At 43.0% G+C, this 17,922-nt stretch overlaps 1 protein-coding gene across 4 annotated transcripts in view; it reads right to left on the bottom strand.

Annotated features, from left to right (window-relative positions):
• Window positions 1–532: 532 nt before the first annotated feature.
• Window positions 533–17,922, bottom strand: part of EDEM2 (ER degradation enhancing alpha-mannosidase like protein 2) — a 127,358-nt gene continuing 109,968 nt past the window's right edge. For all 4 annotated transcript variants that reach the window (XM_019826610.3, XM_023251304.2, XM_023251305.2 and 1 more), the window contains 6 exons: window positions 17,563–17,774; window positions 15,636–15,777; window positions 13,987–14,111; window positions 6,884–7,028; window positions 3,241–3,362; window positions 533–1,084 (listed from right to left, as the gene is read on the bottom strand). In XM_019826610.3, coding sequence (XP_019682169.1) covers window positions 587–1,084; window positions 3,241–3,362; window positions 6,884–7,028; window positions 13,987–14,111; window positions 15,636–15,777; window positions 17,563–17,774 — 1,244 coding nt within the window. In that variant the 3' untranslated portion in view covers window positions 533–586. The remainder of the gene's footprint in view (window positions 1,085–3,240; window positions 3,363–6,883; window positions 7,029–13,986; window positions 14,112–15,635; window positions 15,778–17,562; window positions 17,775–17,922) is intronic.

Below are 17,922 nucleotides of genomic sequence, written 5' to 3'. Positions count from 1 at the left end.
CTTATAGGCCTTTCCTGACCACCCTGTCTAAGGTAGATTTCTTGCCCCCTTTATTTTCTAGCATACATCCCATTATCTTTATGACACTTCCCACAATGCTATCTTATGTATCTAGTAGTTTATTTCTCTCCGCTAGAATTTTGTTTTCCCGAGAATAAAAACTGCCTTGTCCACGCTGAACACTAAGGTTGAGGCTGGCACACAAAGGTGCTTCATCAGTCTGTGTTGCGTGGACAGACAGGTGGGTACCTTCAAGGGCAGAAGCACAGGCAGGGGCAAGACGTGATGAACACAGTCCTAACAACACTCTCCCTGGAGATACTGGAAGAAGGGAGCCTTCAAAGGAAGGAAGATTCAACCATCAACCCCTGGGGTCTATGGAGCCGGCTGATTACGGGTTCAGCTGTTCCTTCAACTGTATGAGAAAAATAAATTAGACTCATTTTTTTTTTTTAAGCCATGAATACTTTCTTTGAATGAAATCTCCTGAGACAACCCAATATGTAAAATAGAAAACCATGACAGTCAAAAGCAGAGTTATTGTCATATTTTATATCAAACACAAAACAAAAAAGTCATCCAGTGGTTACGAGGAGTCCAGGAAAACCTGTCCCAGTAATGCCAGCTTGGAGGTAAAGGGCTGACTTGGGCAGCTGAGGAGTGGGATTTTCTGCTTGGTAGGCCTCTTGTCCCTTGCCTCGTCTTCGTTTTCAGAGGAGGACGTTCCCGGCCCTGCTGGAGGTTGCCATGGCCCCGAGCTCATCGTTTTTTTCTGAAATCTTGACCTGTTCCGTTTGAGAGAGTAGAATTCCCTCATCAAGTCTTCCACTTCCCACTGCTCTTCCTTCAGCCTCTGGCAACAGTGCAGGGCAGCGGGGTCGATGGGGTGCGCTTCTGTGTTGAAGATGTAACCCCCAGCCCCCAGGATGCACTCCCCATAAGGGGTTATCACCGCGTCAAAGGTGGAGCCATTGTTGTGAATGAAGTTGGTTGGGTCAAACAGAAGGTAGAGGTATTTCACAGTCTCGGCCAGAAAGAAAGACTCCATACGGTTGTCAAGCTTGTGGTCTCGCAGATCTTTGATCTGCCACGAGGAAGAAGGCAGCAAGTCAGAAGTGGTATCACAGGGCAGCAGAGAGGGCCAGGGGACCACGTTAGGAATTCCTGCCCTGCCACCGAGCAGCTAAGGGCCTTTGGGAAAATCACTTTACGTTTCAGAGTTTCACCTTTTCCCAAGCCTGGACCACTGACTCCCACCCGGACTGGCACAACTTCCAACAGGGCTTCCCGCTTCCATCCTTAACCCTAAAGCTTATTTATAGGGTAAGTCTTAGCTGTCACTCCTCCACTGAAAACCCTCTGTTGACATCCCACTTCATGGCAGACTAAAAACCAAAGTCCTTATCATGGCTTAACAGGTCCTCACAGCCTGGCCCCTGCTCTCTCCCTGACCTCTCTTACATGCTCTCCCTTGTTCTCGTGGGTCCGGCGAATGGCCTTCCTCTTCTGTGAGCAAATGTGTGCACGCCACTGGTTCTCTGCAATGCTTGTTCTTTCTGCATTGCACTCCACTGGTTCTGCATTGCTTCTACCTGGATCACTCACCCTTCCTACCGCTTGCTCCCTCACTGCCTTCGGGTCTCTGCTCAAATACTGCCTGATCACAGGGTCTTCCCTAACCTCCCTAGGGACAAGACAATTCCTATCTCCATTAACCTGCTTTTATTGTGACCATACACATACACATCTAATCATCCCCTTTAATGACATTATAAAAATGTAGCATCATTTACTTAGCTAATCCAAGTTTTTGCTACTATAATAACTAATTAGAAGTCTTTATGAAGAAAAATTCATACTAAGTTTACAGTCATGGATGAGTAAGTTTACTTCCTACATTTATTTTATCCTCTCAGAATTTGAGATATATTTTCTTAAAACTAATTCTCAGTGGCATCTATTTTTCACACAAAAAAATGACTAAAATATGGACTTGATGTGCCAAGAATTATTTTCTTGCCTTCTTTGTCAAAGGCCGAGGAGTCTGACGCCTATTCCCATCATTTGCCTTGGAAGACCTCCAGAAGGCTTTCATTTTCATGGAAATCAGTCAAATGTTCATAAGAAGGCCCCAATGGACTTAACCACTTTGGCTTTTCACAAAATACAACATATTTAGAAACTAAAACAGATCACTGCTTTATTTTCCCTCTACATATATAGGTCTTTTCTTTAAATAGATGTATATATATTCTCCTTACAGAATATAACCACAACACAAAATTTTTAAAGAGAGGGATTTTTTTTTGTTGTTCTGTTTTTAATCCCGTACCCTAAAATTCCTCTGTAGACTTTTTGGTGAATTTTCTTCCAGAAAATTTTCTTACACATCTGTTTTTTACGTATCTGTAATGATCATTTATTTACATCTTGCCTGCTTGGGTCCTCTAAGGATGTGACACGGCTCTTCCCCTTGACCCTTTCAATCCCCTTTCCACAGAGCAGCCAGAGTGATCTTTCTAAAATACAGATCAGATCAGGTCACTGCTCTGCTGTCAATCCTACCAAGGCTTCTCGTTCTAAGTAGAACAAAATGCAAATTCTTTCCCACAGCTTATACAAAGCTCTACATGATACAACCTCTGCCTCCTTCTGGGACATTATCTCTTCCCCTTTCCTCCGTGTTCATGTTACTCCAGCCATACTGGTCTTCTTTCTGTCTCCTACATACACGGTCGTTGTTTTTCTTACTAAAATGCCAGCTCAGGGGCTTGGTCTTTGTTCATTGCTAGAACCATTAGCCTAGCATGGTGCCTGGTGCATAAAAGACATTCAATAAACATCTGTGAAGCTACTAGGACAGTTTCATTAAAGACTCTGTGGTGTGAATATAAGGCCATGGGACTTTATATCTCCCTTCTAAAATCCACCTAACAAGACTTTCCACAAAACTTCTCACAAAATTCACCCTTGTACAGTAGCTTATGAGACAGTTTGAGGACCCCTGATGCAGAGACAATGACAAGAGCATAGAGTCAAATCCCTGAGAATGAACCCTTAGTTCTACCTCTACTAGCTTTGTGACCTTTTAGCAAGACTCTTGGCTTCTCTGTTCTTCAGTCATGCCATCTATAAAATAAAGGCATATGTACATTTCTAAGGTAACTTCAATGTTAATATTCCAGTCTTTATCAGCAGGGGGAGACATTTCTCAACTCTTGGGCCAATGGAAACACTTACTGTTGCAAATCCACACTCCACCTTGCTGATTTTTTCGATGGATTCCACGGCATCTCTTCCAAGTTCTAAGAGGGTGGGATCCCCCGTGGCACGGTAGAGGTACATTGCGCTCTCAATGAGTTCTGTAAAGTCCAAGGCAGACCCTTCTCATCCAGGGGCTGAGCAGAGAAGGCTTGGGGCCCACCTCAGGGGGTGAGACTCCTTCCTTCCCTACCCTGTCCACAGGGCCCCAACCAGGAAGAACACAGGACAACTCAATGCTGAGTTTTCAGAGCCAACATACCCAAAGCTGAAGCTTAGTGGAGATCAGCATTAAAACTGACCATGGACTCCCACCCCAAGGGAAAGACAGCCAGCTAGGCTCTGGGATGGAGAGGTGGCGGAGGCTGCTCCATGTCTCCCCATATTTGTCCCTTCCTTCTTCCTTAGTAACAGAATCCTTAACTATAGCCAAGCACGCAACTGCTTAGACTGACAACTATTCCCAGCAGCCAGGTGTAGGATTAAGGTCCCTGACAACACAGAGAGCCATATGAGGCCAAAAGTGAGAAAGAAATGTCTATCTTATTTTATTTATTTATTCAAAAAAAATGTTCTTTTAACGTTTATTTATTCTTGAGACAGAGAGAGACAGAGCATGAACGGGGGAGGGTCAGAGAGAGAGGGAGACAGAATCTGAAGCAGGCTCCAGGCTCTGAGCTGTCAGCACAGAGCCTGACGCAGGGCTCAAACCCACGGACCATGAGATCATGACCTGAGTGGATGCCGGACACTTAACTGACTGAGCCACCCAGGCACTCCGAAATATCTATCTTAATTAAGCACTACTCATTTTCTGTCACTAACAGCCTAACTTAATCCTAAAGTTTAAGAGTATAAGCCTATCATTATGAGGCCCTTTCTGAGATGGGATGGACAAAAAGATGAAGGTTAAGATATTCAAGAGCCAATCTTCAATCTAACAAAGGAACAGCTACCATTTCACTGGGCCCAGAACAAGGCAATAGTCTTACCCTATTCTGTAACCACAACTGGAATTTGACAGGCATAGGCCCCATTTTCAGATGAATATTAGCTAAAAGGAGTTTGTCCTGAAGAGAAAGTTTATTCTGGAGAAAAGAAAACCCAGGAACCTATGTTTACTGCTTTCAAATATCTGAAGAGCTAGTATGGAAAAGAAAGATTCGACTTCTAGGGTGGTCCCAGTGGGTGGAAGCTACAGCTCAACAGACGTTTCTATTTTTTCACCTGTCTTTTCTCAGAGAGGAGAGAACTCTCCCCTCCATAGACCAATCTCTCCTCCCAATCTCCTTCCCTGTTTCCTCCTGGGCCTTGACCAGCACTTGTCTCCCTTTTGATTTATTATTGCAAGTTCTATTTCTTCCTTTAGGAAAAAAGATCTCTGCCTGTCTCCCAGTTCTCTCCCACCTCTCCCTCCCTTTACCCCACAGGTCTATAGACAATTACTGATCTAACTGCTCATATTCTAAGACACAGATTGGGGTACATTTACTTGTAAGTGAACACACTGTGTGTGTTCAAAGAAAGAAAAGAGGGGCGCCTGGGTGGCTCAGTCGTTTAAGCATCTGACTTCGGCTCAGGTCATGATCTCGTGGTCTGGGAGTTCAAGCCCTGTGTCGGGCTCTGTGCTCATAGCTCAGAACCTGAAGCCTGCTTCAGATTCTGTGTCTCCCTCTCTCTTTGCCCCTCCCCTGCTCACGCTCTGTCTCTCTCTCTCTCTCTCTCAAAAAGAAATAACCCTTAAAAAAAATTTAAATTCAAAGAAAGAAAAGACAGTGCTCCCGGAAGCCTCTTCTGTTGTTCGCAGCTGGCTGGATCAGCGCACCCAGAGCCAGCCATCTTGTTTTCTCTTCCTCACATATAGGCCTATGTATGCTATCACTGCTTTAATTTCTTGTATATTGGCCAACTCTCTAGAACAAGGTGACAACTCAGGCTTAGATTTGGATTTAGGGGGAGGTAAAAGCCCTCTGAGACCTTTAGACTAGGTTCTGTGCTTCATTACTGCCGATCAGATACATGTACCAGAGCGTAACACACTGGCCAATCTAATGAAAGAGAAGCACCTTATCTCCCATTCGCTTTTGTTTTAGGTAGGAAGGGTGACTGGACTAAGGCATTATTGGATTCCTGGCTGTGGTGCCTTTCTTTCCATTGATGCCTTCCTGCCACCCTATCCTGCAAATGGAACAGGGTGCCTCTGTAAGTAGTGAGCTCCCTGTCATGGTGCTAACTCAACAAAGACTAGAAAACCACCTGCCAGGGCAATGACAGGGCGATCCCAGTTAGAAGTCCTCTCAGTTTCCCTCTAACTCTGAGAATGCACAAGCCTACGTCCTACATTTAGTCCCAAACTGTCTTCATTTTACCTGTTGGTAACACTGGGTATAATACCTTCTGAGAGTTTTCTCTTAAAAACAAAACAAAACAAAACAAATAGAACAAAACAAAAACAGGGGCACCTGGGTGGCTCAGTGGGCTGGGCAGCCTATTTCAGCTCAGGTCATGATCTCACTGTTCTTGAGTTTGGGCCCTATGGTCAGGCTCTGTGCTGACAGCTCAGAGCCTGGAGCCTTTTTCGGATTCTGTGTCTCCCTCTCTCTCTGCTCCTCCCCCCTCCTCTGTTCTGTCCATGCTCTGTCTCTGTCTCTCTCTCAAAAATAAACATTAAAAAGTTAAAAAAACAAAAACAAAAAAGCTAGGATAACAAACACATGAGAAATACCAATAACAGCAGCCTCTAGGAATCGAAGTGACTAATTTATTCTTTTCAGTCACTGTTTTACATCTTCTTCTGTTCCCCCTTCCTCAACTCCCACAACAATCTCTTGAGCTAGAGAAGGAAGGAAATGGGGTTGGGGGGGGTGGTGGGCAGAATGGGCAGTAGCTACCAGAAGGCCTCCCACAGCTCAAAGGCATTCAGGTGGGAAGATGGGAAGAGTCTAACAATGGAAATGTAACCCACTTTGGGGTGGGGGATGACTGTGTGTGCTGACTAAACTTCCTTCCTCTGGCCCCCTTTCCCTTCTCCTCCTCACAGTGTTTAACTTTCCTCTAGTGAATCAGAGGATCAGGGCTGGAAAGGAACTTTAAGACAGTTATCTAGTGTGTAATACCTTCCTTCTCTGCGCCTTGATTTCTGAGCTGCAGATGAGGTGGTGGACGAGATCAGATGATTCATTCCTAAGGTCCATTCCAGAGTTCTAATACTCCATACCATAAAAGCACAATTCACCTGACCCAGTGACTTAGGAAGTTTGTCTACACTTCTGAAATCCTGATGGCAGGAACTCAAAGGGAGTCAAATTGGCTCTCCCTTTTGCACTCACTTGCCCAAGTTTGAAGGAGCCTAAGATTTAGTTAAGAGGCCTGCGTTCCAGTCCTATCTCCTACGCTTAGCCCTGGGCAAGTCAGTTCAGCCCACTAGGTTTCAGTTTCCTTATCTGGGGATAAATATGCGGATAAATAATTCCTACTAGGAAAACCACCGAGAGCCACTGGAAGCATAAGAGGAAAAATGAACTTGTGAGCACTTGTGACGCATGGAGGCTCATACAAATGAGGGCTTGTGGTTCAGAGAACAAGAGCCTGCAGGTCGTGATAGGTCAGAGATACTGCTTACCTGGCCGAAGAGGGTAGCCCTCTCGCTTCTCCACTGTGTATCCCTGAGGAATGTTGTAGAATTCCGGGAGCCCCCCAAACTGCTTCCATACAGTGTAATAGTTGAGGAAGGTCCTCATGGCATTGTCAATGTCCCCAATGAGGCTCTACAGGAGACAAGTAGTTGTCAGGCAGATAGCCACCAGGCATAAAAACCCACATACAAAAGAAACTCCGCATACCAAACCTCACATACAACCTCAGGGAAGAGAGATCAACAGCTCCGGAGCCAAAAAAAGCCTGCAATCAAACCTGAGTTGGCCATTTATTCATTGTGTGGCCTTGGGCCAGACACTTACCTTCTCTGAGCCGCATCCATCTGATGCAAAATACAAAGTGTCTTTCTTGTTAAATTATTGGGAGGGAGAGAGGTTGTATTCCAAGTCCCTGCTCAGTCAATGCTGGCCACTATGGTTTTTAAACAGCCATCTGGTTCAGAATTTTAAGAATAGGAAATTGATTTTACTAAGTCTCACTCTTACCCTATACCCCAAATCAATTTGTATTAGTTTATAAACATAAATATGTGTGAGTATATATTATTTTTCCCACGTAAAAAATAGCTTATTAAATATACTGTTCTGCACTTTCTTTCATTCATTTAACAATAGATCTTGATTTTTCCATGTAAGCACATAAAAAGGCTCCTTCCTCCTATTACATAGTTGCATAGTATTCCACTGCTTGGACCATAAGTTAACTAGTTCCCTATTAACAGCTGGTTGGATTGGTTCCAATGTTTTGTTATTTGCTGTAACAAGTAATAGTGTAGTAAATAGCATTGTACATATGTCACCTCAAACCTGCAAAGTTTACCTGTCACCTGTAAGACAAATGTCCAGAATTAGGATCGCTGGTTCCAAAAATACATGCATTTGTAATTTTACTAGCTGTTGCGAAGTAGCTATTAACACAAGCATGCAGGGAAACAGCTGGCCTTTTTGACATATCCTAAGGATGCCTCACAGATAGAACAAATTTAACATTTCCCCAACAGGATTCTTGGTTCCCTCACTTTCCCACAAAGTTGCCTCCCTACCATCATCTCTCCCTTCTTAGTACATGGCACTTAGCAAATGGCAGTCATCCTTGACTTCTCCCTTTCCTTCCCCCCTACCCCCACATCCATTCTGTCAGCAACTCCTGTCAGTTTCATTTTCCAAAACATCAAGATTTATCTCGCTTTATCTCTAGTGACACCACTTGGTCTGGTCACCAGCATCTTATACTGGGATGACTTTCATAGTCTTCTCACTGCTCCAACCACTTGCCCTCACGCCACTCTCCCCATGCAGCCAAAGTAACTGCCTTACTGCATATACCAGACCTCAGGGCTTCCCATGGGCTCGGCATAAAGTCAAGACACCTCCTTGTAGCTCTGAAAGCCTTGCATGATCTCGGTAGTGCTGACCTCCATTGATTGATCTCTGCCCCACCTCCCTCCACCCCCACCCCCACCTGGACTGTAGCCATACCGCTTTTCTTTGTTTCTGATAAACACCCAACTCCTTCCTGTCTTGGGACCTTCACACATGATATTTCCTCTGTCTAGAACATCGTCGCCCACATCTGATTCTTGAAGTATCAGCTCTAGTATCACACCTCTGAGAGGCCTTCTTCTCTCAAGTAAGGTCCCCATCCAACATTCTCTCTCAGCCGCTCATCTGTTTCCTTCATTGTAACTTATGTGTTTGTCTGTTTTATTTTTTTCTGTTGTGTCTTACCCTCTACAAACTACATGAGGACAGGGCCTGGAACACAGCAAGCATTCAAATACTGGTGAATAAATGAATTAACAAATTGAACATATCTAAGCCTCCTTTCTTCATCTATAAAGAAACATTTGCCTCAGTGGGTTATAATTCTGGTAAAATGCCTGGCACATAAATCGTTCTCTCGTAAATATTTAATTTATCTCCCTCATGTGTCAGACAGATTACCAGGCACTGATTAGATGTTCAGTAAATGTTGGTTATTAGTGTGATTATAATCTCACAGAGAAAGAACCCATGATCCCTGCTCAGGCCAGGAAAACCACCATACAAACAGACATGAAACTCTTTCCTTATCAAACCCTCTCTTTTATTAATTTTTATTTTAGGAAATTTGAAAAATAAAGGTATATTGGGGTGCCTGGGTGGCTCAGTCAGTTAAGCATCAGACTTTGGTTCAGGTCATGATCTTGTGGTTCATGAGTCCGAGTCCCGCATTGGGTAAGCTCAAGCCCCACATCGGGTAAGCCCGAGCCCCACTTCGGACGAGCCCCACTTCTCTCTCACCCTCCCTGCCCCTCATGGGATTCTCTCTCTCTCTCTCTCTCTCTCTCTCCCTCTCTCTGTCCCTTACTCACTTGCCCCCTCTCTCTCAAAATAAAAGAAAAAGAAAAAGAAAGGTATAAAGAGATCACCTTTAACCTCACCACACAGAATAGTTTTGATATCTACCTTTCCATTTTATATTCATTTTTTTAAAGTTTATTTATTTTGAGCGAGAGAGCATGTGTGAGCAGGGGAAAGGCACAGAGAGAAGGGGAGAGAGAATCCCAAGTAGGCTCTGTGCTGAGAGCACAGATGACACAGGGCTCGATCATGTGAGATCATGACCTGAGCAGAAATCAAGAGTTGGACACTTAACTGACTGAGCCACCCAGGTGCCCCTCCAATATGTATTCTATTCAGAGTTATAGAAATATTAAAAAAAAAAAAAAAACAGAGAGGAATAAAAAGATAATTATCCTCTTAATCTTACAGTACCTGCCGTTTGCATCTTTGTCTTCTCTTTCTTAACACACAAAAACAAAATTCTATAGAGTTGTAATCAGAGTATACTTAATATAATGCTTTCTTGTGTATTTTTTTTTGTTATTGTTAAATCTAAAGAATCAAATTTTTAAAAAAATTTAATTATCACTCCTAATTTCTCACTTAGCCTAACAGTACATTTCATTCCTTCATGTTTTCTTAATTCTTGTTCACTACCTCTTCACGTAACATAGGAATTTATATATACATTTTTAAATTAAAGTTGTATAATGACCCATTCCATTAAGATACAATCATTTATTTGTTCCTCCATTATAGGGTACTGGATCATTTCTAAGTTTTCTTTGTCATGAACTTTGCTGTTAGGAATATCTGTATGCATCTTTTCCCTTTTGAATTATTTTCTTGGGGAACATCCACAGAAATGGAAGTCAAAGGGTGTGATCTGTGATATGCCTGGGTTGCACAAGAAGGATTCCCAAGAGGAATGTAGTCACAAATAGTTTTAAGGCGATAGATTTCCAGATCCTCTGCTTTCCTAAAATGGATCTGCCTGAAAAGATACTTGTAACACAAAGGCAGGCTATCTATTATCACTGTTTCCTTCGCAGTTATCCTTCTGCCATTTGACAAAAGCCAAGATGGACCTACCAGCAACCTCTAACCTTCCTGTTGCACACTGTCCTGGGGAATAAAGATTTCCTGAGCACCAAACTAGGTTAAATTTAAAATATCGGTGTATGGCATTCTTCTCAAAGCTAGCATAAACAATCCTAAAACGTGTATGGAACCACAAAAGACCCCGAATAGCCAAAGTAATATTGAAGAAGAAAACCAAAGTGGGAGGCATCACAATCCCAGACTTTAGCCTCTACTACAAAGCTGTAATCATCAAGATAGTATGGTATTGGCACAAAAACAGACACAGACGAATGGGATAAAATAGAGACCCCAGAATTGGACCCACAAATGTATGGCCAACTAATCTTTGACAAAGCAGGAAAGAGTATCCAATGGAAAAAAGACAGTCTCTTTAGCAAATGGTGCTGGGAGAAGTGGACAGCAACATGCAGCAGAATAAAACTGGGCCACTTTCTCATACCATACACAGAAATAAACTCAAAATGGATGAAAGACCTAAATGTGAGACAGGAAACCATCAAAACCCTAGAGGAGAAAGCAGGCAACAACCTCTTTACCTGAGCCGCAGCAATTTCTTACTCAACATATCTCCAAAGGCAAGGGAATTAAAAGCAAAGATGAACTATTGGGACCTCATCAAGATAAAAAGCTTCTGCACTGCAAAGCAAAAAACCGACAATACTAAAAGGCAACCGACGGAATGGGAAAAGATATTTGCACACGACATATCGGATAAAGGGCTAGTATCCAAAATCTATAAAGAATTCACCAAACTCCACACCCAAAAAACCCAAATAATCCAGTGAAGAAATGGGCAGAAGACATGAATAGACACTTTTCCAAAGAAGACATCCAGATGGCCAACAGACACATGAAACAATGCTCAACGTCACTCCTTATCAGGGAAATACAAATCAAAGCCACAGTGAGATACCACCTCACACCAGTCAGAGGGGCTAAAATTAACAACTCAGAAAACAACAGATGCTGGAAAGGATGTGGAGAAACAGGAACCCTCTTGCACTGTTGGTGGGAATGCAAACTGGTGTAGCTGCACTGGAAAACAGTGTGAAGGTTCCTCAAAAAATTAAAAATAGAACTACTCTGTGACACAGCAATAGCACTGCTAGGAATTTACCCAAGGGATATAGGAGTGCTAATGAATAGGGGCACATGCGTCCCAATGTTTATAGCAGCACTTTCAACCATAGCCAAATTATGGAAAGAGCCTAAATGTTCATCAACTGATGAATGGACAAAGAAGATACGGTTTACACATACAATGGAATACTACTTGGCAATGAGAAAGAATGAAATCATGCCATTTGCAGCAATGTGGATGGAGCTGGAAGGTATGCTGAATGAAATAAGTCAGTCAGAGAAGGACAGATATCATGTTTTCACTCATATGTGGACCTTGGGAAACTTAACAGAAGACCATGGGGGAGGGGAAGGAGAAAAAAATAGTTTCAGAGAGGGAGGGAGGCAAACCACAAGAGACTCTTTAAATACAGAGAACAAACTGAGGGTGGGTGGGGGTCTGGGGGAGAGGGGAAAATGGGTGATGGGCACTGACGAGGGCACTTGTTGGGATGAGGACTGGGTGTTGTATGTAAGCCAATTTGACAATAAATTATATTAAAAAATAAATAAAATAAAAGATCGGTGTAGGTGTTGAAAAAAAGGAAGGCCTCTGAACACTGTGTAACAAAGTCTTTTGCATATCAGAGGGTTTCCAATTCTCTGCCTGCAAAAAACTGAAAGAGGAACTGGTCAAACTGTCAGCAGAGAGATCATTAAAAATGATTTTTGATGACAGATTAGATGATTATTTTTATCATATAAAGAAAGAACCACATAATATTGCCAGTTTTGAATGGTTGAATACTGGTAGTTTTATATGGTTCAATCTATTTACTCAATGACTACAAAGAACTGAATGATAATGCAGTAATCAAACTCCTTCCATTTCCATCTAATTATTTATGTGTATAGGCTCCTCAGCACTTACATCTACAAAAATGAAAATAGGAATGAATGAAACTTTTGATACACAACCATGTCCCACTTCAGCAATATGTATTATTCACACACAAATACACAAACTACTTAAAATAAAAAAGCCCCCATGGGGCACCTGGGTGGCTCAGTCAGTTGGGTGACTGACTCAGGTCATCATCCCAGGGTCAAGGGATGGAGCCCCATGTTGGGCTCCACGCTGAGCATGAAACCTGCTTAAGATTCTCTCTCTCTCTCTCTCTCTCTCTCTCTCTCTCTCTCTCTCTCTCTCTCTCTGACTCTTCTCCTCTCCCTCACTCATGCTGTCTTTCTAAAATAAAAATTTTTTAAATAATAAAAATAAAAAATAAAAAGGCCCCAAACTCTCATTAAGAAATGTATTTCTGATTAAATTGTCTTTATGTTTTATAATTATTTATCAAAAACTGTAAGCTCTTAATGTGGCTTTAATCATTTATGTACTAATGATAACTAAGTCAAGAAGAAAACAAATATAATACTCAGAGCCTATGGTCACACAGGAAATTTAAAAGTCTTTTAAATCTCTATGTATACAGAAATTTTATTACAGAGACATATAATAGGGTATAAATAAAATTTATCCAGCATAAAAATGTAACAACTAGGATAAAATTCTGTTGTGGGAGAAGAATGAAAATAGGAGTTCAAAGAGAAAAAGGAATGGTATGTGACTATTCAAACTCGTAAGATTAGGGGCACCTGGGTGGCTCAGTTGGTTAAGCATCCAACTTTGGCTCGGGTCATGATCCCACGGTTTGTGAGTTTGAGGCCCGCATCCCGCTCTACGCTATCAGCTCAGAGCCTGGAGCCTACTTCAGATTCTGTGTCTCCCTCTCTCTCTCTGCCCCTACCCCATTCACACACTCTCTCTCTCTCTCTCTCTCTCTCAAAAATAAAAATAAACATTAAAAAAATAAAAGTAAACCTGTAAAATAAGAAGGTTGGCTAAAAGTGCATAATGGGGGACTAGTTAAATGAATTGCACCAGTTAAATGAATTGTATCAAGTTAATACAATATATGCATTTGTTAAAAAAGTAAAAGTAATCTAGATGTATCAACAAGGAATGATCTCTAAGGCATATTCAGTGAAAAGGTACATGGCATATTTCTATCTGTGTAAAGAAAAAAGGTGGATGTAAACATGCATATGTTATGCTGGTTAAATGGACTCCAAGATCCCGCCTTTCCCACTGCAACTCCATCAGATCATGTAATGGAAAACAATAACGACGGCATGCACAGCAGCCCCAGCTGCTTTCACACCCTTTCTCAGGCCTGCTGTCAAGAATGAGGAGATGTGACAGAAATGTCCAGTGGAGAAACAGTTGTTGCCAATGGCTATTACCACACAGCCTGGAAAGACACTCTCCACTTTAAGTAGTATAACATTTCACAGCAAATTGGAAGCTCAGTACCCGATACCTTAACACTCCCCTTGGAAAATTCAGCTTGGCAGAATCTGAAGTTTGTCTCATTCACTCTAAGTCTCTCTTGTCTCTCCACCCACCCTTAGAAAACAAATACTCCAGCAACTGAAGTACCTTATTTGACTTATACCTCAGAATGAGCTTGCTTTGCCAGTTCCAGAGAAAAATGGCCACCTCTCTGATCATTCCTACCTGAAGACCAGGCCAGTAGGCCTCTAGGGACTGGAAGACCGGCATGGACACAGTCCCCTTGTACATCTGCACCCACAGGTACCAGTCATCGAAGCGGGTGTAATTCCGAATGGCTTTGTTGTATTCTGCAAAGGAGATGCAAGAAGACACGTCGGTGATGAGGGACATGAAAGGCAGGTCTTGACAACAGAAGCACGGCCTTACACTTTTTGCAAGACCATATTTTGGTGTAGCTTCAAAGCACCCTAGGATGCAAGAAGGCACAGAGGAAGGAGCATGGGTTCTGGAGCCAAACGTCCAGACTCAAATTCCAGCTCCAGCTTTACCACTTGCTAGCTGTGACCTTGGGCAAAGTCTTCCTTCTAACGTTTCAGTCTCATTATCTCTAAGGTGGGGAGAGTAATGATACACACCTCACAGGATTGCTCAATCCCATTCACTCAACAATACTCACTGCACATCTACTAGGTACAGGCACCTAGGGGTGGCAAACAAGACAAAATCCAGCCCTCAGGGCATTTACATTCTACTGGGAACTTGAACTTTTACCTTCCCTTAGAATGTAAATCCATGAAGGCCAGGACTTCATTTTGTTTATTGTAGAATCCCCAGCACTAGGATACTGCATAATAAATATGCACAATAAATTATTATCTTAACAAAGTACCAAATACACATGCAAATAAATGAGACAATCTCAAATAGTGTTGTAAGAATTAAATTAAAAAGTCCATGTTTGGTGCTTGGCACAGCACTTCACATAATGGTATTCAATAAATATCTGCTGAATAAATGAGTGGTTGCTGTAATAATTATTATTAGGTAGGTGCCCAACAATTCCTCAATATCATTATTATTAGTGTCCAAGGGCCTAGAGGGTAAAATGCTTTTATTTGATGGGCATGAATCAACTACCTACCTCGTCCAAAGCATTGTGGGAAGCAGAAAGATGAATAAAGCATAGACACTGTGCTCGGTAGGAAGAGCTGTAACTGTGGATGACAGCTGACTGAGCAAAAGGTGTTGAAGGCCCTAAATTCTGAAGGAGGATCAAGCTACTTTGTGGGCAAGGTGACATTTCAGCTGGGCCTTGAAGGGTGAATAACATTTGGACACATCAAGACAGGAAAAAGGTATTCTTGACAAAGGAAACACATGTGCAATGGCCTGGAAATAAGAAATCCAGGGTCACACATGGAGAATGCAGCACAGTTCACTTGGCTCTTGCAGGAAGGCCTGAAGAGGTATAGTGGGCCTCAAGTAGGCAGTACAAGTCCATGGTGGTAGGGGCGCCCGGGTGGCTCAGTCAGTTAAGCGTCCAACTTCGGCTCAGGTCATGATCTCACAGTTTGTGGGTTCAAGCCCCGTGTCGGGCTCTGTGCTGTTGGTTTGGAGCCTGGAGCCTGCTTCGGATTCTGTGTCTCCCTCTCTCTCCCCCCCTCCCCGCCTCACGATCTGTCTCTGTCTCTCAAAAAATGAATAAACATTAAAAAAAAATTAAAAGAAAAAAAAAAGAAGTCCATGGTGGCTCTGAACGCAGACTCATATACTCAGAACTGGTTCTGTAGGCACTTGGGAGCAACTGAAAGTTTATACACATGACAATGGGAAAAATCATGGCAAAGGCCTCCTTACCCCGCCCTTTTTACCTAGGAACATGGCCATGAGCTTCTTATCCTGAAGTAGGATGGCTCCTTTCACCAGGTACTCAAAGTAGGAATCCACGCCAGCCCCAATGCCCGAGTCCTGGGCCACCCACTTTCCAGTGAGCACATCAATATGGTTGCCAACCTGAGAGAGAGAGAGAGAGAGAGAGAGAGAGAGAGAGAGAGAGAGAGACAGAGAGAGAAACTTAGTCCCAAAAGAGGGCTCAAGACCAAACAAGGATCTCTCCATACCCCTGACTGGCCAGTCAGATGCAAGGCAGGCACCCCAGTGCTCTCGGGAGACATGCAGGCTATTGGGGTGTGGGGTTGGAAGACCACAAACTCTTATCAGTATCAGTCACTGATTGAGAACTGCTCCAGGTAGCATTACATCTTGGAACTTCCAGCTAAAGGCATGCAGAGCAGGCTCCAGGCCACAGAAGGCCCATAGGGAAAGAGACACTGTCAGAAGACAGGCTAGTGTGCACAGAGAAATGGTAGGGGTTGAGAGGATATGGGGTCCACTATGGTTCCAGTGCTGAAGAAAAACCTGCTTGTGTTGGACTTACTAAAGGAGTTACCGTAGGTCTCCAGAGTGGCATCTTCTTAAGGGATTTTCAAGAATTCCCCATATAAGTTTCACTTTCAAGCTTAGAACCAGACTTGCACAAACCATGTCTCTACCTGAATACTTTCAGACAACTCAGTCTTTGCAAGTCATAATGACTCACCGGAGGAAGTATTCATACATCAACATTACTGCTAAAATAAACTGACGATCAGAGAGGTTGAGTGACTTGTCCAGGGTCACATAGTTTCGATGTAGCAAGGCCTGGGGTCAAAACCAATTCTGACTAAATCTAGTGCTATTTCCTGGACAGCTTTGGCTCCATTACTGTTAGTTTCACTGGATTATCTGATTTAAGAGCTGAAACCAACTTTAGAGATCATCTGGCCCAAAGCATGTTCAATTTCCATGGGTTAATAGAAAGGGAAGCTCTGGGTTCAAATAAGCTTAGAAAACGTTGAGTTAAGCAAAGTTAAATAGATTTTACTTACGGTAGGATTTCACAATAACCTTTCACCTGTTTGTGTTCGTTATGATTCTCCAAAAAAAGGATGCAACAGTTGACCCTTTAACAATGCAAGTGTCAGGAGTGCTGAGCCCCACACAGTTGAAAATCTGCGTATAACTTCGGACAGTCTAAAAATTTAACTACTAATAGCCTGCTCGAGTGGAAACTTTACTGATAATATAAAAGTCAACTAACACATATTTTGTATGTTATATATATTACATACCGTATTCTTACAATAAAGTAAGCTAGAAAAAAGAAAATGTTTTGAAAAAAATCATATAGAAGAGAGAATATGTTTATAGAACTGTACTGTAAAAAATCTGTGTGTGAGTGGGCCCATGCAGTTCACAAACGTGTTTCTCAAGGGTCAACTGTATATTTAGTATTCCTCAGACTTAACTGACCAGGAATTACCTTTTCATACAATGGCCCACCATTCAACATGTCTCAGCACTGGTGTTCTAAGAAACACAGTTTAACAAACACAAATAGACCATGAAAATGAGGGTCAGATGGGCTGGCGATCTAAGGTTGCCATGTGAGTCAGGGGCATGAAGCCTACAACCTGCTTCCGAGAAGTCAGAGAAGTTCATGGAACCTAACCTCTACAACACAGCTCCCTTTCCCTGCCAGAGGATGTGCTCTCTCTCATGCTCTCTTCCCCTGTCCGAAACTTGAATTAGAGGCTTGGTTAACTTTCAGTGTCCTGATGCTAAGTCCTAGACCACTGCTGAGGTCACCCTAAGTGTCTCTTGGCTGGGCTGCAACTTGTTGCTCAGGGCCCCAAATCTTACAAGCAGGGGCTCAGGTGGCCGACTTGACTCAGATGGAAAGGGTGGCAGCTGACCTACCAGCCCAATATCTGACCGGCTCTCCCAGAGGCGCATGAGGGCCACTCTGGCCACATCTTCGAACACGGGGTCACCAGTGAGGCTGCTCAGGGTGGCAAATTCTACAATGAAGGTCCCGATCCCTGCTGTACAGGTGACAGGGGTTTCTCCCGGGTTCACGCCATGAAGCAGGTTCACCGTTCCATACGGCATGCCAGTGGGGGTCTGAAATGCTGAACAATCACAAAATTATGATCCCAGACAGGAGCAGGGACACAGGGATGGTTCAACACAGACCCAAGCCTGAGGCCTGAGCCAGCACTTCCCTCTTTATCTCCTGGATGATCTGCTAGAGACTGAGCCAGAGAAGGATACAGGTCA

The sequence above is a fragment of the Felis catus genome, chromosome A3 (assembly GCF_018350175.1).
Source record: "Felis catus isolate Fca126 chromosome A3, F.catus_Fca126_mat1.0, whole genome shotgun sequence".
NCBI classification, from domain to species: domain Eukaryota; kingdom Metazoa; phylum Chordata; class Mammalia; order Carnivora; family Felidae; genus Felis; species Felis catus.
The sequence above is the reverse complement of the archived record's forward strand: the minus strand, read 5'-3'. Positions and strand labels throughout refer to the sequence as shown.